We start from the raw sequence: 25,772 nt of genomic DNA on the forward strand, positions 1-25,772 counted from the left end.
GGCTCCAGGGCCTCCTGCACCAGCGGCAGCATCTTCTGGAGGCGTTTTCAGATGCTTCCTATAACATTGAACCTGACCTGCACCTCAGCAGCTGTAACTTTGGGGTCTGTGGCTGCAGCGGGAGGGATGTAACAAAGGAACTGCAGGCAGGGATAAGGCTGCAAGAGTCACACATGATGGCAGGGATCACTGGCGCCTGACTAACAACAGTATCTGCAACAGCAGAGAAAAAAAAGTTAAAATGTTATATAAATCTGTCTGTGTTATGGGAAAGAACAATAGGAATTTGGATAAGGGATCAAAGCAGGTGTTTGGTCATATGCAGGAGAAGTAACTTCCCAGGGGATTAGTATTTCTGTATACACGAAGTCTCAGACCCATTGAAATCAATATCCTCAAAGCTCTTTGCTGTCTCTGAAGTCCAAATCTTCAAATTGGTTTGACACATGTTGTCAGAGAGTAAAAAACACCAACCAGCCAAAGAAAGGTCAAGCCCCTGAGCCCACTATTTGGAGTTTGTCAACGCTTCACGCCAGCATTACTGATATGAGGTTCAGCAGTCTCAAGCTTTGCAGTATTTTTTAAAAATATGTCTTTTTGCACTTGAAATAAAGAAAAGTTGGTATATGAAAATCAAAGAACTGCACGCCTCAAAAGATAACAGAAGTTTATTACACTCTAAAGGCTTCCGGCATATGTGAACGCTTATTTTATCTGAACACATTAGCATAGTTATTAGTCATTCTAAGCGATTAAATTTCCCTCTCATCTACCTAATCTGCATTATAAATGAATATACTAAAGAGCAATGCACTTTGTTGATAAAGCACTGACTTGGCAGTCAGGAGACAGGGTTTGTTTCTGGGCCTGGCTTTGACCTCTCAAGTAGGCCCAGGCTGGTCACTTTGCCCTGAAATGTCTCAGCATTTCAGACTGGCCAATAATATTGACCTGTCTTAACAAATGTGTCAATATCCATTTCCTATCAATATCAATATGCAATCGATATCCATATCCATATCAACATCAATATCAGTGTCAATATCCTATCAATATCAATATCCTATCAACATCCAGCAATATCTTATCAGCATTTTAATCAGTTTCACAGTGTTTCAGTAACATCTTCCAAGTTTTAAAGTGTTTATTTTCATAGGAAACCTTGTTAATGATGTTTAAAGAAAACGGAGAAATCATCAGGCTGTGGATATTGATATGCTTTGGTATTCATGGAATGATAGTAAATTGTAGCAGCTTAAAAGCTGACACTCTCAAACTTATGGTATTAACATGCCTTTTTAAAGCATTTCTGAGTGAAGAAGGGCGGAGATCTCATTTGCAGCCATGGCAGCTCCTGTGAGTTAGGTCACTGTCTCTTCTACCTGCTGGTTGTCTGCTTCTCTTCAGCAGCAATAGCTAGGAAGGAAATAGTTCATAAAATGTTTGAAAGGAAGCCGAATAAAAATTAATTTTGAACTCTTCAACGTTTATTTGGTTACGGTCTTTAACAAAGACCACGTTGTGCTCTTCAGTCCTCTCCTTCCCATTTTTTAAGCATCGTGTCGTGTGTCCTGCTGCTGTGGCGATCTGTGGGAGCCTGGAGGTGAGCGTGGCTGCACAAAGGTAACGTCATTGTCCTTTTCCCAGCAGTGGCAGGATGGTCTCTAGATCTGCCTGTATACCTCAAGAAATCCATAAGCCTTTGTCACAAACCACCTGCGGAGGATGAAGAGTAGTGAAGTGCTCCCAGGGCTCCTTGGGCAGAGGGGCTGCTGCTGGGAGCTCTGCCTGCCCTTCCCAAGACAGCGGGTAAAATTGCCCACTAATAAAATTTCCCCCTGGGGCGTAAGGTCTCATTTTGCTTTTGTTTTTTCTGAGGCATGTAAAGGTGATTCTTGGTCTTTTTTGCATGTTACTTATTGTTTGGGGCCATACATATGATTTGTTTTTGATACCGACCAGCCAAACCTGTGCTACTAAATACAACAGAAACTGACGGCCTTCTTGACTGTGGTATGAAGGGCTAAAATAGGACTGTGTCAGTTTTGTAAGTAGAGTGGGGCTGGTACCAATAAATAGTTGAATTCCTCTGGGAGTCAACAGCATAGAGAATGAAAAAAATCTCACTGGATGATTGTGTAAGGATCACTTCTGATTTAGTCATATTTACATGAAGCTTTGCTCCAGTGAAGTAACGCTCCAGGACTTCTTCAGGCATTGAACAGAGATTTGTGTTTTACTGAGATAAAGCAGGATGTCATCTGTGAAAAGAGCAATTTATGTCCTTTGTCATGGATTGCGATGCCTCGAATCTCTGGAGACTTTCTGATAGCTAGTGCTAGCGGTTCAGTGGCCAGAGCAATCAGAGGAGGTGACAAAGGACACACTTGCCTCCTGCCTCTCTAAGGAAAAAGTCATTCAAATAAAGAAGTCTCCAAGAGTCATTCAAATAAATGAATGCACACCCTCTAGCTTTCTGTGGGCTTAATGAACCTTATTCACCAGAAGCAGAGCCTTGTTGTCAAGCCTCTGTCTGTGGCGGGAGAAGGAGAATGCCGAAGGAGGTTGGTCCGTCAGATTAGTTTTCTCTGAAGGAGCGGAAAGGCAATTTTCTGCCCTTGCCCGGGCCTGTGGGAGCTGCGCGCTCCCGGGGCTGCAGCGACCTACTTGCTCTGCTGGCTCAGGCGTCCCTTTTCTTCCTGGGATTCTGCTCTGATTTCAAACAAACATTTGCTTCTCTGCTGGCAAATGGGTTTCACGCAGTCCTGAGGCAATCATGATTTTAGGAGGGACTCTTTGCTTCTTCTCAGTATCTCTGCTTCTTCCTAGTATCTCTGCCTTGTGTTTTGTATGAGGTTAGCAATTTTGTGCGTGAAATAATTTTAAGAGCCAGCAAGTTCCAGAAGTATCTAAATTGTTATGTGCATATGAAGGCGTATCACACACTTGTGGTTTGTTTTTTTGGTTTTGCCTTTTTTTTTTTTTAAAAAAAACCAAACAGTTTACACTCCTCTCCGTAGGAAAAGAGACAGGGAAGCAAAGCAGCTACTCAGCTGCAGGCACCGAACTGCCCAGGGTGCCTTTAATATACAGTCCTCTTGCCAGTATGTGCAGTCGTGTGCTCACATAACTCTCCCTAACTGTGGGAAATGAAAAGGAAAATGCTAAATTTGGTAATATTTATCATAATCATTTTTCAAGAGCAAGAGAGAAACTACCGGTCTATTGAGAAATGTGGCCTTTTAATAGCCAACCAGGATTATCTATTTGTGTGCATAATACAAATCTCTTAGGCAGATAAAGTAGGGTAAAACTTTATAATGGGGTATCTGTTCTCCAGCAGAGATGATGACTGAAGGCCTTGGAGTTTGAAGAAATGCCAATTCATCAAAGTTTTGTCTGGTGTGTTTTTTTTTTTTTTTTAGCTCTGCATTTTGGGAATTGCATGGAAATAATTGAGTTTTCTACTGTTGGCCCAAGAGTCTGACATATGCATGACTTAAAAGAAAGAGATTATTAAATATCTCACCATTTAATATCTAGATAATTTTGTCCTATAAAATCCTGTGCAGCAAGTAATTTAAATTGGTACCCTATTTACAGCAGACAAAACTGCTCACTACCATCTGCTTTGCAGTTTTAATAGATGGAGTGTTAACTGCGTGTTGCCTGAAATTCATTGTGACTAGGTTAATTAAATGGCTGTGCTTCACTTCCTGCACTCTGGTAATAAGATGACAACCTCATCTGAATTTATTAACCCTTGCCACTTTCAGTGCTGTTATCACCCATTCAGCCACCTCTGGTCAACAAAAATGATATAAATCACAATAATAGGAGACATAACCATATTGGCTAACAAAGCAGATATTGATTAGCATCTTCTAAAGCAAGTATGTCAATATAGTCTGATTTTACTTTCGCAAAGGTCATTGAAATCTGTTGAAGTATTAGTAATGTGAGTAAATGATGATGCAGTAGGTTATTGGAAAACACCCCAAATCTAATCTTTGGCACTAAACAGCCTAAATGACGCCTTCACCATGGGAAGCTGAAGAGGCCTTCAAAGTCTACAGCTTTCTGTTCTAGAAAGCAGAGATAAAATACCTCTCTGCAGCAAAGGGCCTTACAAAGGGCTCGAAGCCAAATCTCCAAGCGTCCCTCCAGCCAGAGGCATTTTTGTCCTCTTCAGAGAGGTAGCACAGGGTAAACTGCCCCAGCTGTGACCATGCCCCAGCCAACCCAGCACTGGTCAAGCCTTAGTGACAGCAGAGGCAAACACACTTCTTAGCTATGACCACGGCAATGCAAACTATGTGCAGGTGGGACTGGGCTGGCTCATGGTGAGGAAGGTCCTGACAGAGCCACCTCCAGGTTCCAGTTCCTGGAATTTGTCTCTTCTCGACCATGTACGTTCTTTAGATATTTAGGAAAGTGCTTTTTAGGCATGTACACACAAAGCACTCTTGTTGGCTCTGCTGAGATTTGCCATGGGGGATCAAGGCTGTGCATCAAAGCCATAGTCATTCATCTCCCTCTTGCCCATCAGATATAGGCACTGAAGGCTTACCAGATACCATCATTAAAGATCCTTCACACTTCCCTCCGATCATCCCCACTGATCCCATCATTGTACCATGGCTGTAGGTTTTCCTCTTTGCCCTGTCACCCAGCTGCTGCTTCTGGAAACAGCTCCTCTGTTGTAGTCAGCCCCCCAGATTTAAGCAGGCTCCAGACACTGACTTTGAGGATGTTTTTATGTGGTATAGTGGGGAAAATCTTGTGATCGCCTCCTTCTATGCTTCAAAGTGGTGGGATGTGATCCAGCTCCGGTTCAGAAGTTCAGCTGCACCGAACTGGTTCAACCTGTCTGTGTGTTATCGAGCCGGCATTTGGCTTTGCCTTCCAGGGATGTAGATAGGACTTGTTTCTCTAAAACAACAGGGAAGTTTTTGTATATACTGAGGGTTGTAGTCAGAAATAAGTTCATGGAATAAATCAGAATTTACAACTGTATACACAAGAAAAACATATCTTTCTCAACTTGTCCCAGTAGTTGAGAGAGGCTGCCAAACTTCTCCCCTCTGCCCCCTACATCCAGCTCCCAAACCCCAGCCCTGACCCGGCCCCAGATTAAAACAGCAGAATCAAAGCAACTTGCCCTATTCAGTCTCACAGGTGTTGGGGTTCAGACAGCAAACAGGTCAACCGATTCACTTCCCAGGTGCTGTGCCTGAGCTCAGTGTCAGTGCAGCCAGGCTTCCCAGAGGCCCTGCCCCAGCGGGGTGCGCTGGGCTCCCCGCGCGGGCGGGAAGAGGCGCCACGGCAGCGCTCGGCAGGCACAGGGCAGCTGCAGTTTAATCCAGCTCTACCTGTGGCTGGGAATGGCCATTGCACAGTTAACCACTGGATACCGGCTCTGCATTTTTGACTTCCAGCCATTCATTTTGCCTGATTATTCTTATCATTGGATGTTAAATTATTTTAAAATAGTGAATGACAGCCTGCTTACCAATCTTTGCCTTTCGGTATTCATTTAGACTCCAATTTTTACTGAGGTAACTTTACAGACATAAAGTTTCCTGAAAGTATTATTGCAATGTTGTTCGATTTTGAATTCTACTTAAAGAAAACCCTTATCTTGTGCAAGGCAGTAACATTCAGGGAAGTACTATTCACATGCTTGAAATAACTTGATATAGAACTGCTGTAGTTCCTAGAATGGCTTTTCTCTCATGTGTGTCCATACACAGTCATGCCACACAATGCTCAAAATGTTTTCAAGTATGTACCATGTTGTGCAAAACGGGTACATTACACAGACAGTATCATGCTCACCCAGATTTAACCTTAAAGGGTGACATTCAGTTCTCAGTGGAAGGCCCACGCACCAGCCGAAGCTGCTTTAACCCCTATTTCGAGAACGTGTATAGGAAACGGCCTCTATGGGGCTTGCTCACCACAGTCGTTTCCTCACACAGTTGTGAAGCACAGACGAAATGTCATGTTTGACTCATCTACAGGCGCACTTTGTTGATTACAGCAGATAATGCGCATATTCCCCAGATAAATGTTCACATCTCTGCACATTTTCAAAGCAAAGTATTAAAATATTTTCCACCCCAGAGACAACTAGTCAGTTTGCTGGGGAACAGCCTCGCATCTTCACCGAGGTGTGGATGGGGCTGCTTCTGACAGTTTGACACCCCACTTTTGCTAAAACGTTGCCACCACAACAGTTAAATTATAATACCTCTTTTCTATTTTTTTTTTCCTCAGACCAGACACAATATTTTAGATGGTCTGTGTTTTGCACCTCCCAACATTGCTGGCAAGTTCCATACAGAAGGAAGAAACTTTTCAGAGGCAAGTATGAGATGCTCGATCTGAACTCAGGAGACAGACCTTGGGGGTTTCTGCTCTAGAAACAACAGACACGGTGCTTGAACTGCTCCAGGAGCACACAGAAGCTGTGTGTACCCTAGTAATGTTTTGACCCTGTAATTTCATGTTCTAGAGATTATGGGGCATTTACCAAACTCTCCTCTTTGTGGCTTTACCTCCACAGGAGGCCGCCCAGGGCCTGGGTGAGTGGAGGGCAACTTTCAACAGAGACAGATGAGTGAACCAAGCAGTCTTAATTCTGACAGAAAGGAATAACTAAGGAATTACTACCTTTGAAGAGCAAATGCTGGGTGATCAATGCATTCATCAAAACCTCAACAGGCTATTTCAAGTCCCTGGTCTGAATCAGGCTAGCTGAAAATATACTTAGATAAAAGTCCTATTAGCTCTTTATCTGTCCACAAGCTCCGGGTATATTGTACCACCATGGTGTCATGAACCTGAAGCTAAAGCAGATAGAAAGGAGATGAAGCTCCAAGACATCTGAACCTTTTAAAATGAGAGATGTGGAGAGACCACCCTGCCAGGCTGTGCCCTGTTCCACCCGCCCAGCCAGTCGGAACACCTGCCTTCTGCCGCCATGCAGCCGCACTCACAGGATCACAGAGTCACAGAATGCCAGGGGTTGGAAGGGACCTTGAAAGCTCATCCGGTCCAATCCCCCTGCTGGAGCAGGAGCACCCAGATGAGGTTACACAGGAATGTGTCCAGGAGGGTTTTGAATGTCTCCAGAGAAGGAGACTCCACAACCTCCCTGGGCAGCCTGTTCTAGGCTCTTGTCACCCTCACCGAGAAGTTTCTTCTCATATTTAAGTGGAACCTCCTGTGTTCCAGTTTGTACTCACTGCCCCTTGTCTTATAATTGGTTGTCACTGAGAAGAGCCTGGCTCCATCCTTGTGACACTCACCCTTTATATATTTATAAACATGAATGAGGTCACCCCTCAGTCTCCTCTCCTCCAGGCTAAAGAGACCCAGCTCCCTCAGCCTTTCCTCATACGGGAGATTCTATATGAAGCCCTTTAGGTACAGAGGGCAAAATCTCAGGCGAGGTATGCACAGAGCTTTTGCTGAAAGTCCCGTGAGAGACCCTGTGAGCCATGACAGAAGCAAGCTGTGGCTGGAATACTGACCCAGACCTCTTCGGTGTGGTGATTTCTATTTAAATAAAATAGAACAGCTTTGCATACCACCCTCCCCTCGCCCACTGTGCTTGTAGGTGGATCCTTCCTGCTTGTTTTTAAGTTCAGCTGGTGGCTTTCAGAGTTACAACAAACTCTGCTCAGTTCTTCTGTGCTGCTTCAGAAACTGTTCTTGCCAGCTCTGGGGCCGGCGGGCTCCCTGCTGTCGGCAGCCTTTGCTCTCACCAGCATGCTCAGCTGGTCTTTTATTTATATTTAACACAAGATGGATAACTTTAGTACCTGTGTTAAGCAAAAAGTAACACAGCCTTAACTTTGGAACAGCCACAGCTTCTTCAGAAGGCAAATGATGTAAAAGCCCTTCGCATCACAATGAGACAGGTGATTTGGCAGCTGAGCTCTGTGCCAGCAATTAAGTGCTGATGAAAGTGATGGCATATAAAAAATCCATCACTGACAATAAAAAATAAAACAAGCCAGAGCAATTACTGTCACTGTTTGTTTTAGTCTGTTCTTCCTGCGGAAAATAAATCTTTAACTCTTCCGACAGCACTAAAAATAGAAAGCTGGGTAATTGCCACTCATGCCTACCAAGTATGGTGCTGCTCCCCGTCCTCTTACCACTGAGGTGCTGTGATGGATTTAAGAGCTCCCCGGTGATAATTTAGGAACGCCGCACATAGGCCTGGTTAATACGATGTTAAATGTAACAACACATTGGATTTAACAGAAGATTTTCTAGAATAAAACCCAATAAATGAAAGGTACTAAGCAGTATTTTGGAAGATGAAACAGAGATCAGGCTAAGGGTGGGGGTGGTTGCTGTTGCGTATACACGCAACCCTGTGTCCCTGTACGGGGGGGTGGGACACCCATGGGTGGGCTCAGTGTGTTCTCAGCGTCACACTGGAGCTCCTTTCTGTTGGATCTCACAGGGAGGTTTCAGCATTCATCAGTCTCTGCATATCAGAGGAGGTTTGTCCCCGACCTGAAATACAGCACAGGCTTAACCAAGTCACTTCCAGACGAAGATGCAAGAGAGTTGGGATAATCTGCTTCTGCAAAGACCCATCAGTGGTGGGCAAGGTGTGTTACTGTGTAGAAGCCATTTATCTGCGAGTGCCTCGTGTCACCCAGAGCTGCGGTCCCTCTGCCCCAGGCACCGAAGCTGCACAGACCTGTGGAGGGGTTAGATTTTCAGCGGCAGGGTCGAACCCTCATCCTGGCTCTCGTGACTGGAAGGGTGTATGGGCTGGTTTTGAAGGGAGCAAGATGCTTCCAAGGAAATCCCCTAAAAATCTACAGGAGCAAATACATAAAGCCACAGCAGGGCAAGAAGAAGGAAAAGGAGAAATCGGGAGTGAGAGCTGTGCTGGGGAACGCAGCTGCTCCCATGGCACAGGCAAGAAACAACCTATGGTGACAACAACGAAACTTTGATTGCTGCAGTCAAAGGAACAGAGAAAAATGCCCGTATTTCCCATAATGAATCCACAGAGCTGGAAAAAGAGTATTTTCCATTAAAAACACCAGCAGTGAAGGATTACACAAAATGCAGTTCACCTGCACAGAGTGTGACCGGGCTGTGCTGTCCCTGAGCCGCGTCTTGGCCGGGTTTTCCCACCCGGCTCGGGGCTCTTTGCCCCACGGCTCAGCCAGGGGCCCAGAACCGCCCGCACGGAAAGGAAGTGTCTGGTGCGGCAAATCTGGTAGACGCAGATCTGTGTTGCCCAAATCCATAGAAACATGGTTGGAAAGGACGCAGTAGTGGCATTCAGGGGCAGGAGTGTGCGGGATGTAAAGCAGAGTAAATATCTGAACTGAATGAAACTCTCAGTGAAAACCAAGAGAGAATCCTGCTTGCAAAGCTGTAAGATACACTGTTCGTAGGGTTCAGAAGCTCCCTCACTCATCTGGGAGAGGAACAATAAATAACAGGACTTTAATTTGTTGGCCTTCACGTTCTTCCTCGTGAGACTGAGTAACTGCTCTTCCGTTTTCATAACGAACAGCGTTTCGTTAAAGAGTTGCACAAGACACAAAATTACAAAAGAAATGTGCCAATAACTTAATAGTTTATTAGTCAGTCAACAATATTACAAATATTTAAAAATTACTTAATATAAATAGTTGGCAGCAAACTATTCCATTACAGAGTTAAATTACCAGTACAACAGACAGACTGGAGATTTAGACACCTGGAAGATAACAGTAAAACAAACTAAAATATTTAACAAAAGAATTTTAAGCTGAAGGCGATTACCTAGTGTCCATAAAAGCATGGGCTCTCTTTTTATTTAGAAAAAAATAAAAAACTGCTTTAACACCCCATTAGGAATACAAAATAAAATCAACTGAAAATATTAATTTGCATATCAAAGAACCATTTATAATTACAATCCAAACACTCCATAAACCACTTGTGCGATTCTATACAGAAACTCGGAATTAGAAACTAGTTGCTTTAATATTACAAAGATTTCAGCTCCAAAAATAATTCAACATAAAATAAACTTTAGCAATTAGCGTCATAAAATTATATATTTCCACATAAAAATACAAAATAATATTAATGACAAGAATATGAAAAATTATTCCAAGTATTTTACTACTATTAAAATAAAATAAAAACCAAAAAAACAAAATAGAAATATGCATGAAAAAAGTCTCTCCTTTTGTTAGCAAAACACTATCCAAAATAACTACAATCATTTACATCAGTACAAAGATTTCTGGATTTAAAAAATAGTTGCAATGACAAAAGGGGTATCTTTTCTGACAGTAAAAAATGACACTGTGGATAAAATCTGCAAAATATGCAATGAAAAAAATAAATTTGCATTAAAAAGGTTTACACTGTTATTTTTTTATACAAACATTAGAAACAGTATTGCACATCACAACACAGAATCGAGGTTAGTCAGCCTTCCAAAATGTGTTATATTCAAGTTTTGTAGCATCTTTGAGGAGAGGCCTTGTGCAGCCAGATGCAACAGGGATAAAATATCAAGTGTTTTCCATACACAAATATATAAATGCTAAATGTTTCCTTCTTAACAAAAAGTGTGGATTTTTAAAGTTCTTTTTTTTTCCTCCACAGTCATACTCATGGGCAGCAATATGCACATCGGGGGAACAAAAGTGAAGAAGCTTTAAAAATACAAAAATACAATCAAACTAACTAGCAATCTTCTACAAAAATAGTAAAATAAATATGATCTGTAAAAAAAAAATCAAATACAGTGTTCAACAGCTAGAAAATAAGAACTTAGTATATAAAAAAAAACAAGAAAAAAAAAACCAAACGAGAAAAGAAACAAAGGAGGTGGTGCAGGGTACGACAACCATAAGTTGAATTGCTCCAGAAATGAAGTGACAAGTAAAATCAGACATTTCAGTTACTTTTACCCATGCCAAAAATGGGCATTCCCTGTTTGTCCCCCTGTGACTCACTTACGTAGTTTCACTTAAACAGGGAAAGCAATTTGCAACATCTCCAATTATTTCGAGTTTTTACTATTTTCATATTAGTGTTCATTATTTAATATATTTAAAGGCTCTTCAATTTTAAACATTAAGCAGAACATATGAAAATAAAGTTTAAAAAAATCTGCGGAATTAAATTATATCTAAATAATTAACATTGCAAAACTACTGATTTCTTTTCTAAATTCCAAAAATTGAGGTATAGCAACGGAGATGTCATCAGTCAAAAAAAGTGTGCCTTAAAATAGCTGACTGTTGGAAAAAATCTCTCACAGAGATATAAAAATAGTGCATAACAAATGTCAAAATGGATCAAGGTTTGGCAGGGTTAAGGTTAGAAAAGAATACTCCAAGAAATCTGGAGGATCATGGTTAGGTAACAAATAGGGAACATTGACAAATAAATTAGTAAAAAGCTCTTCTTAAAACAGCATCAACTTTAAACATTAAAAACTTGAACCACAACCACAATAAAACAGCAGAGTTAGACATGAACCACGTATTGTACAGTACAAAAAAGCACACCGTAGACAACCAAGAGAAGATCAACACTTTGCTTACACGAAGGATTGTCCCAAGGGCTTGCGAAGAACAACGCCCTTGTAATTACAGCTCTAGCATCAGGCTCTGAATTCTGCATTACAACATTTACCATTGAGTGCTTGCTTAGACTGCAGAATAATTGCTTGTTCCGGTAAAAAGCAGGGGCTAGTTGCACTAAAAATGCTCTGAGATAGACAAAAACACTGCTAGTGTTGAGTTAAATATTGCCTCTGTCCTAACTACATCTGTTTGTCAGAAGATGCAAGCAACGTCGTTACTAGAACTCCTTCATTAAAATAAAAACACTATCCTTGACGGTCAAGTAGCTACTTTTCATGCAACAGTGACCCCGGTTTGACAGAAGACCACAACGCACACAGGTCAAACATGTAAGCAAGATTTCTTTAAGCCAAATTTCACTGTTGTCTTAAAGGTAAAATTGAGTTCGTTATGCAACTAGCCGTCCGTATGGTTTACACCTTCTCCATTTTGACTTTACTTAGACTGAATTTCTAAAGCGTTACGCATTCTCGTATAAGTCTCTTTTTGTATGCATTTGCCATGGGTTTCACATTTGGTGACTGGTTAGCAGTGTGCTGGCCATCTTTGGTTTGTAGAGGAAATCTTAACCATGAACAACCAAGGGGGCTGAAAAGAACTCTTGAAACGCTAGCTTTTTACTCAAACTTGTCTCTATACTACGCCACGCCACATTAAGTAGAAGCACACATCACAAAATTGCACAGGGATTACAATATTACATCCAGTCTGCATAAAATTGAATTCCACTACTGACCAGGTCACAAAATGGCTGCACTTTCTAGTCTAAAACTAATTTGCATATTGTACACAGGTAGGACATTTTTTTACTTCAGTCACAATAATGCATGCAAGTTCTGTTTTTTGTAACAAATCTTGTAAATTTGCTCATGCTACCTAGTTTCAAGAGAGCCTTTTTTGAACATCTGCAATAACTCACCTCTTGTTAATTAATAGTTCTAGTGCATGCATATGGTGTATACAGGTAAGTAAACATGCAATTTTTTCACATTCTAAAACTATGGCAGTTTAGGCCATATTGTGCTGCCTGCATTTAATCTGTAATGCAGTGTGTCTTAAACGTTTCAATCCCGTATTAATAGGTGGCATTACACATAACACCTATATAGCAGCAAAGCTAATACAGCTTGTGATTAAAAATGTTTAAAAATAGCTAATAAATCAGATTATCTTGAGGTATTATTTCTTGCAAGTCAAAATGGAGAGCAAAAAATCAACCCTAATTTTTAGTTTATGTATACACTGAAAATAGCAACAACAATAAAAATAAGCTTTTTGTAGCAGACATATTCCATCTTCACTATTTTGCTACCTTTGGTAAATTACTGGGGCAGATCTTGAAGTTAAAAACCCATGTTTAGAAATAAGTGCACGCTTCACCCACTAAATATAGCAGCAGACTGTGTGCCCCTACGCAAAAACATTCTCATATCTAGTTTTAACTTTACATATAAAAATAACTTGGAGAAAATACAAAAAAACATTTTATTTTAACATGAAAATATCACAAAAATTAGTAAGCCTGAGATGTAGGGTTTTGGTGAAAAACAAGAGGCTTGTAGTGTTTTGGCTGCTGATAAAGATGCATGTATTGATAGCTGGGGTGAAAAGCAGAAGAATGCACTTATTTCTTCTGCATGTCAGTATCTTCAAACACAGTAAGCCACATGCACCCTTCTTTCCTTGTGGAGATGCTGGTTCACCATGTTCAATTCCAGCGGAAGTGGATCTGACGTGGGCGGTCAGCCCCCTCCTTTACCAATGGCTTATGGAACTCACGTCCTGCACGAGAGTGGATATTTGCCCAACAAAACTCACAGTAATACTGCAGGCAAGTGACATTGGCACAAAAGAAAGGAGCAAACTTCCCACCGCATCGCGCGCCCTGGCACTCGTCACACATCTGGTCATCCAACACGTATGGCTTTACCTCCACCTGTTGGAGTAAAACAGAAACAATTCTAGTTAACGCTTACTCCTACTTAAAAGTTAAATGAGAGCATTCCGGCTTTTTCTGTTTTAAAAACCAAAACACAAGTCTGAAATCAGACCTATTAACGCCTTTATCTAACTAACTGGTTATTACTCTTTATCATTTATCAGCTACTGATCTATCCATACACTGAGCAGAACACTTGAAGCCAGATCTTTAGAAGTATACTGTACATGTGACAAATAGCTACATCGGAACCTCCCCTTAATTTATTCTGGAAGGATGTTCTTGGCAAATGATAACATGGAAGTACGTGTAGAAAACACACAAACAAGCCCAAAGGTCTCCCAACCAACCTCATCAGCGCCTCCATGTATCCCAACATGACATCCAATTCTATACTGTTTAGCAAAAAGAATTGGACATACAAGAATGTAAGCATTGATACATTAACTTTTTTTAAAAAATTAAGTCTCTGCACATTCTACTTCTGTGTGCAAATCAAAAGTACTTTCGGCAGGCTGGAATACAGGTCTTGTAGCACCCCTGTTCCCTTTAAATTGACGTCCTATTACTGAAATATGGCCAAATCTGGAGCTACAGATTTTGGTCATCTATTACTTTCCCTTCTTGTGGCTTTGAGCTGCACAGAAATTTGCATTCCATTTCTGAAAATATTTTTAAAGACCCTTTTGCAAGTCTACAGGACTGCTAGAAACACCTGTCCTACACAGCTTCTTTCTCCACAACTCATCTGACCGCCAGAGTGGAAAAAAGGCAGGAGTCCAGCGCTAAATTTGCATTATGTCTTTGCGTAACTCAACTGTTACAGACTGTGGTCAGACAGGAAGAACTTCATAATAAAACACAAAATGAGTTGACTACATCATTAAGGAATGTATTGTCTTCCACAATTTCTTCGCTTTTAAAGACAGTATTTTCTGCCTTTTGTTAGCAAAAAACTTATTCCAGTTCATACTAAAACTCACTGCTGTAAGAGATTTTTTTTCTGACATATCATTACCTGAGAAGAATGTTACATATAGGTATTGACTTTATGTACTATACTCAAGCAGAGTATGTTTGAAATAATAAGAACCTTAAAATGCTCTTTTTTCCATTGTGTCTCCAGAGGAAACAATTTACACATAGAGCTGCACACCCAGAAGTTCTACAGAAGAGAAGCCTTCATGTTTTTAGCTTTAGAAGGAGAGGTCACACCTGATGTGTCAAACACATCCACATCTGAGACAGAGTCTGGTTCTTCCAGTAATCTATATTCAGTATAAGCTCTACTTCTTATTTCACTACAATAACCTGTCTTATCACAAATTACACTCAAACTTTCCAACAAACAGGTACCTTATGTGGTAACTGTTTGTGTTTCAAAGTTACTGAAAGCACAAAGAAGCAGATACTTCAAGCCTCAGCGCACTAATGCACCAAGGTCGGTGGGAAGATTATTTCAAATGTATTAGGGAAACACTTTGGGGAATGGAAGTATTACATGATGTGGATGCAGACTGCTGGCATGTGAAAGTTAACTTTTAAAGAATAGTTTGGAGCTGAAACTCCAAATAAGTTTCAAGGAAATGTTTGGAGCTGAGCTTTCATCTATGATAAACCAGGATGAGGAGCACTTTACTGAAGAAAAACATCTGTTAGAGAAACTAAACACATCTACACATCAAAAGAACTGGAGAGAAGCTCAGAGCACTTCAGCAAGGAAGAAGTTAAGATCCCAGACAATGTTTGTTAAGTGACTGTGACACTAAGATTTCCAATTAAGGTAGGAAAAGGTATGTGCAAAAAAAAAAAAAATGCTATAAATACTTAGAACTAAAGATCGGAAGGATAAGCAGGTGAACTGCAAAATTTAGCAATGAAAAAAGACTTTTGTACAGACAAAACTGGTTGCGAGAAGAATGTGAAAGGACAGCAGATCTACAGAAACTGTATATCACTGGTATATAAAGGTAAAGGGCAGAAGAACAGGCTGCCCCCAAGATTTCAGTGAAATATGTAATATATTGTTCCACTGGCCAGCTTACATACATATCTCAGATGAAGGCAGTACCCGAAGCTGGACTATCTTCCTTATTTACAAAAAGGTGGTTTACAGATTTATACAAATTGCTTGCTCATCTATAAAGGAACAGTAATACTGATTTCAGAATATTTTCAGAGCCTGAAAAGGCATTAGTGTATAAACTCCATGAAGCAAAAAAATATTTCTGAAAATAGCTTTTTTCATACTTTTAGAAACAGCTCAGACTTAAGGCGTTCCCTAAAAAGGGGCTGTTCTCTATTACTCCTCAGTAAGGCCGAGTTTTATAAATACATCTATATACTTATATAAGTAACAAGGACTGACCATGTGATTTAATTAGGTAGGATAATTTAAAAAATAAAGATTAAAACACCTTTGAAATAAACAAAGAAGTTCATAACCTCCCCCAGTTAAAGGTTTAAAGAGAAATTTATTAAAATACTTAGATTGGGCGGTGCTAGATTTTGCAAGTGAAATACCCCAGGGTACAACTCAAATGCTGTGCTTCTGAAATCTAGGATGTAGGGTAGATTTCCCCCCCGCTGCCCTGTTCAAGCTCCAAGAAGCCTGCAGTACATGGCTGCTGTTTTACTGGAGATTTACTGCCCATCCACCTTTAGGTATTTCAGTGTTATATCACACATTAACAAGTTATATCCCTTTCTCTGCAAACAGAAAGCACTGCCACTTCAGATGCCTGCTCAGCATCCAAAGAGCCCTTAAAACCTCTGGTGACCCATCATAAAAAAACCCCAAACCCAGAAAAAACCCAAAACCCACATGGAAGTGCAGCCTTTCAAGGCAGGTTCATGCCTTCCTTTCTCCTAGGAGATGGCACTGCCAGTCTGCCACACACTCCTCCACTGCAAAGGGCACCCCCATGGGAAGAGGAAGACCAAGATAAAAGTGTTCCCAAGTTTACAGGGGTTAAGTCCATGTCTCCCACCTTTGAGGGAAAACTAGTTTAGATGGGACCCAACTGCACACCTCTAAAGTTAGGTCACTTCACAGCCAAAAGCACTGTAAATGGTTCCTCAAGCACACCTGATTCTGAAGCTTACTGACCCATTTAGCACTTTAGAACAGGTTCTGGTCCTTATTCCCATTTTGCCCAAATACAAGATGACTAATAGTTTTATATCCCCTCACAGTGTCAAAGCCATTTTTCCTGTTACGCAACTAGCCAAAAGGTAGAGCTATTAGTCAAAGTCAGCTGCAAGTCACAAGGACAGCAATCCCACCAGTGACATGTAGCCATCTCATCGCAATGTGAAGCCCAGTTCACTACCCACATTCAGATCCCCTCAGCCTCTGGAAAGGACCATGTTTGGGGACTTCCAGCTCACTAGGCAACTGGTATCTGAGAGACAGATGTAAAGCTGTATTACTCTATTTGAAAGGAGAGAAGTACATGCTACCTCCCTGCAGCAGACTTCTGTTAACTGTACTACTTTCTTTTCCCCATGTCTTTGATCTGTAGAGGAGACTGGACCTTGAACTACTTTACCTAACTCCATCCTTCTTCCTCTAACACTGTGTTTTTTTTTTTTTTAAGAACATCTATTAATACTAGTGAGATCTGCAGCTCTTGACATCAAAACAAGTGACATGTAAAACTGACATAATTTAGATGCCAGTTTTCTTTGCTACTCTTATACTTCCAATTAGGAGTAATTAAGTTGCCTAGTCTTCTTAATAAAAAGTTAGTTTTGCTTTAGCTAGCAATAAGCATCAGATGCAACCAGAAATGTACAATGGTAAATACTAGGAAGACTCTCGAACAGAAAGGACAAGAACATTTTGTAGTTTAGGTGTTGAGCTTGACTGACGTTCTGAAGTGCTGAGCACTGACAATTAGGGCTTAAATTAAGGGCAGCTGCAAATATAAAGCTCATCTGAAACCAATGAATACTAGAGTTTCCTATGAATGACAGAGGAATTATCATAGTATTTAGTTTCATTAGAACAAGGGAGAGAAAAAGATTTTTCAAGTCCTTTGCCCAAACACAACAAAACTAGGAACTTCGGGATGGAAAGAACATATGGTCTAACATATGTCCAAGCAACAAACTGCTGCTCTGTGGAATGTGTGTTGTTCGTTTGGAGGCATTCACGGTTTCACTCTTAGAACTAGTGAAGTTACAGGAATACTAAAAGAAATGGAGAAGCTGGCATGAAAGCCAAACAAATGGAATATTATCACACCCTGAGAAGTACCTTTATAGGTCAGCGCTATATATGTATTTTTAAATTTCTGTGTAACTTACTCGTTTATCAATATCGCCATGCTGAAGTTGAACAAACCGAGCACTGATGGCAGCAATGTAACTCTGCTGATTGGAAAAAGCAACACGTCCAGCACCTTTTGGGTATTTCAGCTCAGGGTCAGTATCAATTCCTGCGTAACAAACTCCACCATAGAGACGGTCCATGATCATAGCCAATTCCACTATTAAGAAACAAAATAATGCTCATTTAAACTGTTCTTACAGTACAAACTTTACATAATATGCCTGTATTTAAAAACACTAGTAAAGTTACTTTTAATAATTAATTTTGCAACAGCCAATGTAACAGTAATAACAAGAAATATAAAAACATATTAAATAAGATATGAAATACTCAGCAGACGGAGCCTTCACGCTGCAGGTACATACATCCAAGGAACAACAGAACTGTAAGTCCTCGCAGTCCTTGATAACCTGGAACTGAAATTCCAGGGCAGTTTTCTTCAGAGGATTACAGCAAAAGGCTTCGGGCAGGCATGGAATGTAAGCTTTATAAAATAGATCCACGTGCCACAAATTCCTTGGTACATGTTCTCTGGCTGTCCTAAGGCTCTATGTCCTACTTGAATTTAAAGATGTAGTTAGCATCTTTCCACCAGCCACACAGAGCTTCCTTATCTCTACAGTGCTACAGAAGTTCATAGAAACAATCTCAGATTTTACAGGTCTAGTATTTTAGCAATTCTCTAGTATTATTTCTTTCTGAATTTAGTTTTGCAATTCGTTTAGGTGGAAAATACTGGTTTTTTTTTCCAGAATTAGTATCCTCTGTATTAGGGTATAAAGTTGTCAGCAGTCATTCATGTTCAATAGCTGTTTGAAAAATCTGCTAAAGTTTTGCTGCTTTTGTGAAGTCATGATTTTTATTTCACAATGCCACAGAAGTTTCATTTTCACATATACAGGGCATTTTAAAGCTAAGCATAAGAATGCATCCATCAAATCTATCACAGGCATTCAGCATGGTAATCCAGAGTATCTGGACTGAATTTAAAGAAAAATTAATCTGCAGTTGGAACGTCCTGAGATTATGCTCCTTTATAGAGCTTGTACCACAGTCCGAAGTACAGTCTTAAAAGTAAAATAACAGAAAAGATTAAGCATTGCATGTCCAAGACAGAAAAAATTAACACTCTTTATACCCCAAATTTGCACTATCACTTGGTTCTCTTACATCTTCCATCTGAAAGCTTATTACGTACTATGGAAGACTAATGAAGTTAACCAGGAGTCATTCCAACAGAAAACGTGATTTGAACCACTGTATGTTATGCTGCTTCTTCCAATATTCACTTCAACCTACTTACTAGAATGCCACCATAAAATATTGTAAAAGGTGACTGCAGTCAGTCTCACAAAGCAGACTGTCCAGGTTGTAGATCAACCATTCCACAGCTACAGAAATATGTAATTTTTCCTTCATGTACTCTGACAATAGCCTAGAAAGAGTCCTGCAATGTGATTTAGCATTGTACCATACAGACTGCACCACCTCTCTTGAGTATCTTCCTTTTCTCCTCTACTCCTACTCCTTCATCACTGTGGTTTTGCTTTGTCGATATTGCCAAGAATAACTGCGACTTGAGAGCAGTAGAGTAGTAAATGCGCAATGACAAACAAGTACAAATAGAGCTCCACAAACTCATGCAGCATGGCAGAGAGGCTTCCATAGCATTATTTTAAAAACAAACTCTTTCATGACATAGTTTACACTACAGTTTTGCTAATATGATCAAAATCTTTTCTATAGCTTTAGACATGCCACAGTTTCCAGTCAATCTCAATGATGAACAGTGATTTATGGCCAAATCCAGATAAAAGCAGTTACTAGAGAAACGTAGGAATACATGAATATTGTTACAGTGGTTATAACTATCACGACAGTCTTCTATATGTATTTATCTCTATCTATCCATACATAGCTATACACAACAGTATGCATGGTTCAAATTATTTCCAATAATGTCCTACTTTTAAAAATAATAGCCACAGATTATACTCACCAGCTCTTAACGGTCTAGGGACTCCTCCAACAAAAATTGTTTTTCGAGGATCAAGCGGCTGGGAACCATCCATCACAAAGTCACTGTCACTTAGATTCCAGGGACGGATCTGAACCTATTAAATTGGGAAAGGAAACAGTATGCTACTTTAAATTTCACTACATCATGGATATTCATCAGCCTATATAAACTGTCAAACAGTCATAACTCCATTAGCTTTGCATGTCTAGGTGTTCTGTTTTAATCCTATTAATTCAAAACACTACAATTTCAAAATCATCCAACTGTTCCAGATGTTGAGCTCTGCCAATGGTAGTTTGCTTTTGATTATTTTCATTGTCATCACTTCAAGTGCAGCTTTAGACAGATGGCAGCTATAGCCTGCAGGCCATCTACTGTTTACTTACTGGCTTGTCCTTGATAGTAGGACTGGAAACACACAGATAGAGCTTTCCGTCTTCTTCGATGCAGGCGTCAATCAGGGCCTGAACAGAGCTCTCTTCTTGGAACAGGAGGAATGCATAACCTGGAAAAAAAACCAAACCAACTGATTATTTTTCTTATTTTTTTTATTTTTCTTAATCATCTTTGCCAGTGACTTTTCCATACAAACATGTTTTGTCCAAAAGTAAGAAAAAGTCAAACCAGTTCTTTGTTATTAGTTGTTATCTTTGTCCTACCTTGCCATGATCAAGAGAACTTCTATCCTTAAAATAATTCTCAAGAGAGACTAATAACCAAATGAAAGCAAACACGTCTGCTCTGTCATGTACTGGAAGTCTAGGCTGAGCATAATTCGTTGGCAGCAACGGACATTATACAATGAAAATCCGACTTGGCACAAGGGACTAATCTCTATTCTAGAGATTACATCAAAGTACTTTGTTACGTAAGTGACCCAGCAAACCTCCCAAACACTACGAAAATAGGAATTAAAATGCTTATTTAATGCTGCAGTAAAAACAGTCAGACAAGCACAGAATCTCACACATTAGAATATCTCCACAGTTACGGTATAATGATATACACAAAATTTGTTACTTTGCAGGTGCCTTATAGCACGATTAGGGTTGTATTCTAAAATGAACTTCAAGAGTACCATAAGTCCATGTTTCTTTCCAAGATTACTACTAAGTGTGGAATTTGGACACAAAGTTATGTGTTATTACTTGGAAGAGTAAATGCTGAAGCAGCTGCTCTAGGGTGGGCTTGGCAAGAGGGAGCACGGCTGCTTTACCAAGCCTTTTGGGAACAATGCTGTATTTCTGAGAGAAGCTGTTTAACCACTGGCAATTACTTACTGCAAACAGACCATGTAGCTCATCGAGGCAAAGATGGCAGGGTGCATCTTCAAGAGCATTAAAGAATCAACGTGTTACGAAGAACAGAAGATTAGAGAAATAAATGCACGACTGATTTTAGATACATGGGAGCCAAAGTAGAATTGAAAGAAAAAGCCATAAGGCCTATACTGGTCTTTCTAAGAACTTGTACCTCATTTCTTACCCCTCATACCATGGTCCTATCACAGCTTCCTACATGAGACACAGAACAAGGTTTTATGTATTCTGTATTTTTATCTAAATCTTATTTAGCTTCTTAACAAATACGCCATAGGGCATCTTTGGGCTTGGCCGGAGACATTTCCTTGTGAAGTCCATTTTTCATTACTGAACAATATTTTTAGTGACCATTAGGTTTAACTTAAACCTAATTAGCAATTATTTAGATTAAATATCTGTTTTAATAGGGCTATCTTTCAGTATTTATCTTCAAATTTAAAATCCACATATTACCCATGCAACTGGCCTTACTTGTGTGGCAGCGAGGCACACACATTCCTGTCTGAACCCAGAGCTCAGTACAAGAATGCAAAAACTTGATTAATCAAAAGGAGGGCTGAATGCACGCAATACCAACTAAGGGATCAGAGATACAGATGAAGACTCACAGCCAGAAGTAAGAAAAATATTCTGCCAGATGCTGATTTTCCATCAGTTCTTATCCTAAAGCAAATGAAGGGTATCGCCACATAGCTCCCAATACATGAAGACAGTCAGTGTCTCCATGTGATCCATGACTTGTATGTCTGGAGCTATTAATATGCATAACTGTGGCAGCTTGTAAAAAGGTAGGAAATTCAGATATCAGAACTTGATGAGGCCACAACTAGTCTTACTATATCCTACTACAACTGATGTGCATAAGTATGATGATAAAAATCAATGTCTAACTAGTCTTTTTGCAGTAATACTGAACTACAATTATTAATACATGTGTGACAGAAAGTACATGTCACAGTGAAACATGGTGGGGAAGCAGTGTGAAGAGTAAGGGGTGTTTTACTGTGCTACAATACAGCTTAACTTGCTAGTTTCTTGAGTTTTTTTTGGTGTACCATATCAGTCAAGTCTGTTCACAACAGAAAAGCAAAGCTACTCCAATAGTTTTCTTTGAAGGAAGCTGCTTTATACCTTTGGGTCGTAAGTACATCAACAGTAGCAGGTCATGATCAGATATTACTTGCCAAGAGACAAGGCTTGTATGTTTTGTATATATTTCATAAGGTGAAAAGTATTAGATGAAACACAGTTTCATACAAATTTCTAGTTCATGTGCACCTGTACCAGAATTTATACCTCCTGTAGGAGACAAAATTTAGGTATTCCGTATCAGTGTTGATCACCTGACTGAATCCCTCTGCATAACAGGTGAACTATTACTAATACTCCTATTTTCAAAGGCAACCAGTGTGGGTGACTTTGATAATATCTGTCTTCAGAAAATTACCTTAAGTAATAAACAAACCTTTCTAGAGATGACAATTGGCTTCAAAACTACATTCCCTGATATCCAAAGATACTGCACAGTTTACAGCTCTTACTCTAAGCTGACGTCTCTCTTAATGAAATGACCAAGAAATTATTTTTTTTTTCTTTTTCATGTATTGGGTCAGCACTGGAAACAAAAAGCCCATCAGATAAGTTTGAAGAGTCCCAGCTGTATCACCAAATAAAACTTTCATTTTTTGTATTTGCTAGATAAAGGACAATCAAAAGCAATGCATTCTAGACTAGATTCACACTGGTAGCTAACACGATTTCCTGAGCAATGTATAATTTATTTCATAGTAATATGGAAGTTTACTAGAAGGATGATGTTTCTGCTATGCATGCTCTGTGTAGAAATCGGAGAGCAGCTTTAAGTTCTATCCAACTCTAGCTAATTCCTATCTCTAGTGGCTTTGAAAAGCAGTCAAGAGAATCAGTCCAAGCCAGCAAAGCACTGTCCGTGACAGAAATCACAGCTGGATTTTGTTTTGGGGTTGGCTCCTCTAATGTTTTCACAGACTCTCCCCAGAGGAGACTAAATGGCCTCAGTGCAGTTCTTGCCCACAGAATGTTGTGCCTTAGATCAGAAAGAATCAGTGTAAACTGCAACTTAATACAATGGATCTACATTTGATGATGTGAGTAATTCACACTTGGGAAGGACATACAACATTTTATCTGTTCCTCTTTAAAGAGATCTCATCATATTAATTAATCTTTAAAACATAAATCTTTCACTTATTCAGTTTAGTAATTTTTGATGGAGAATTAACTCCAAAATACACTTGAGTTACAATAGTACAATAGTACAATAGATACAATAGTAATGTAGCTGTTTGCTGAGGCACTTCTGAGTAGGGTAGAGTAGGATTTACTTCCAGATCCAACAACCTATTTCCATATTTCTGCAGTGACTGTGTTTAAGGTCCCTCTGTAGAGCAGAGACAGTTCCCCGGCTGACCGAGTGGGACACGGAGGTGTCTACCACTATCTACCCTCTGCAGGACTGTCCCCAGTCTTCAGCTGCTGCTCCAGAATGGTGTGGGTCTTCAACAGGTGTCACACCACATTTGCAAGACCTGTGTACATCTTTCAGATATCCTCATTTTGGGTAAATGAATCGAGCTCAAGGTGCCCACATTATGGTGACCTGAATAGCGCTCCATACTACACTGACTGTGTTGGCCAGATTCCTGTTGATTAAAGAAAGCTTAGACACTAATCACACATGAAGACACCTACAGTCACTTGCCTGAATCCAGAGTTCATCCCTACCCAGTATCATCAAATAAGGTGGTAATAAGTTAAACAGATATTGGATGGACCTGGAGTTTTGCTTCTTGAACTAGAAAAAGAACATTTTCAACCCAAATTTTTCAGTCAGTTCTAAATTATCAGTTAAGAACCCTGGATAAACAAAGCTACTACACAACTGCTGTGATAGAAGGCAATAGAAACACCCAGACAATCAGAAAAGCTGGGGATACTGTCCTGTTTAAATCAGATTATCCTCTGTTGGATACAGACTATATATAGCACAGAGCGCACAAACAACGGGGCATATTTTGAAAGGCCTTCTTTGTATTTGCATATCCTCACGCCACCACTTTTTTGAGAGCTTCATCATCATAAGAATGACTCCTCACCTCAGCAAGTTGCTCTGGACATGTGTATTGTTTCATAAATAAGTGTATTTGCCAACTATGTAATAACAGGAGTTATGACAAACAGTGGCAATCCAGAAAGGAAGGAATTATTCATTACAGTTGGTAGATCACTTACAGACCTTGTACTTCTGTCTCAAGAGAATAACTTTTTTGTGCTTCAGAACAGAGTTTCCTTCTAAGATCAGTGTGAAGTTTTAAAAATGCCTGTTTTCTTTGGGTCTAATTTTGTGGTGAATCAATAGAAAATGTAATTAGTTAAGAACAAGCAGTTGGTGTTTCTCAGGAGGCAGCTAGCCTTGATGGATCAGGACACTTTTTGCATTTCTTCAAGCAAGGAAATATTTATTATGAACTTGGCCTTCCCTGTGTAAGCAGAGAGCCTGGAACAAACCACAGCCTGGAAAAATGAATAAGAGTAGAAAAAAGGCAGGCTGTATCTCTTCACCATGGAGAAGACTATTACGTAAATCAGCCCAGAACTTGGTAATCCTGAAATGTCTTTGGAAAGTAAAACTACACAAATCTCTCATGAGATTGAACAAACAAAAATATATACACTGAACTGATTCCATGCAGAATAACCTATAAGAAATCGGACATTAAAAGTAAAACAAAAAAACCAAACCAAACAAAAAAAAAACCAAACCAAACCAACCAACCAAAACCCCAAACACCACCCCCCCCCAACTCTTTGGGCTCATACAGTATATATTTCTAAATTGCTAATTAATGATCAGTCTCAAAGCTTTCTTAGTATTTAGCCTATCTTCAGCAGTTCCAGACATCTTAAATATATGAATACACGGTTCTTGCCTGCACACACAAGCAACGCTTAACAAAGACAATTGTTAAAGACATTTTTCTACAAAATAATCATGCGCCATATCTATTGCACTGAAAAAAACAGACACAAACACAGTAATATTCAGCAGTTAACAGTAAGCTATAGTTCCAGAATATCTACAAAGAGAAACCTACACTGTATTTTAAATGTGTTAGGCTACATTACACAACAATATTGAATAATGTAGTAAACTGAAAATGAGAATAAAGTTTTAAGATTAAAGAACAGTAAGTGCTATTAAATTTCAAATAAGGATGAACTAATCATGGGAAATCAACACTTATTCTGCAAGTGTTTCCTGAATTTATTAGATGAACAGACTAAAGTTCTGTTTGTATTCTCTGCTTTTAAGAAGCTCTGCTTACATTACAGGTTTTTTTTTTCCCCTGTGGTAATTATGAATATTCCAACTATATCAAAAAGCTTAATTAAATGAGGAGTCTGGAAATATATCCTTAAGATGTTCAAATGCTGAGACAGGACTGTCTCACTGGAAATGAACACCAGAATCCATTCCTTT

At 39.7% G+C, this 25,772-nt stretch overlaps 1 protein-coding gene across 3 annotated transcripts in view; it reads right to left on the reverse strand.

Moving 5' to 3' along the window:
* Positions 1-9,603: 9,603 nt before the first annotated feature.
* CPEB2 (cytoplasmic polyadenylation element binding protein 2) overlaps positions 9,604-25,772 on the reverse strand; it is a 55,147-nt gene continuing 38,978 nt past the window's right edge. For all 3 annotated transcript variants that reach the window (XM_082052024.1, XM_082052025.1, XM_082052023.1), the window contains 4 exons: positions 20,318-20,436; positions 19,911-20,025; positions 17,887-18,068; positions 9,604-13,572 (listed from right to left, as the gene is read on the reverse strand). In XM_082052024.1, coding sequence (XP_081908150.1) covers positions 13,345-13,572; positions 17,887-18,068; positions 19,911-20,025; positions 20,318-20,436 — 644 coding nt within the window. In that variant the 3' untranslated portion in view covers positions 9,604-13,344. The remainder of the gene's footprint in view (positions 13,573-17,886; positions 18,069-19,910; positions 20,026-20,317; positions 20,437-25,772) is intronic.

This window comes from Streptopelia decaocto (assembly GCF_964273445.1).
Source record: "Streptopelia decaocto genome assembly, chromosome: 4".
In the NCBI taxonomy this organism is placed as follows: Eukaryota; Metazoa; Chordata; class Aves; order Columbiformes; family Columbidae; genus Streptopelia; species Streptopelia decaocto.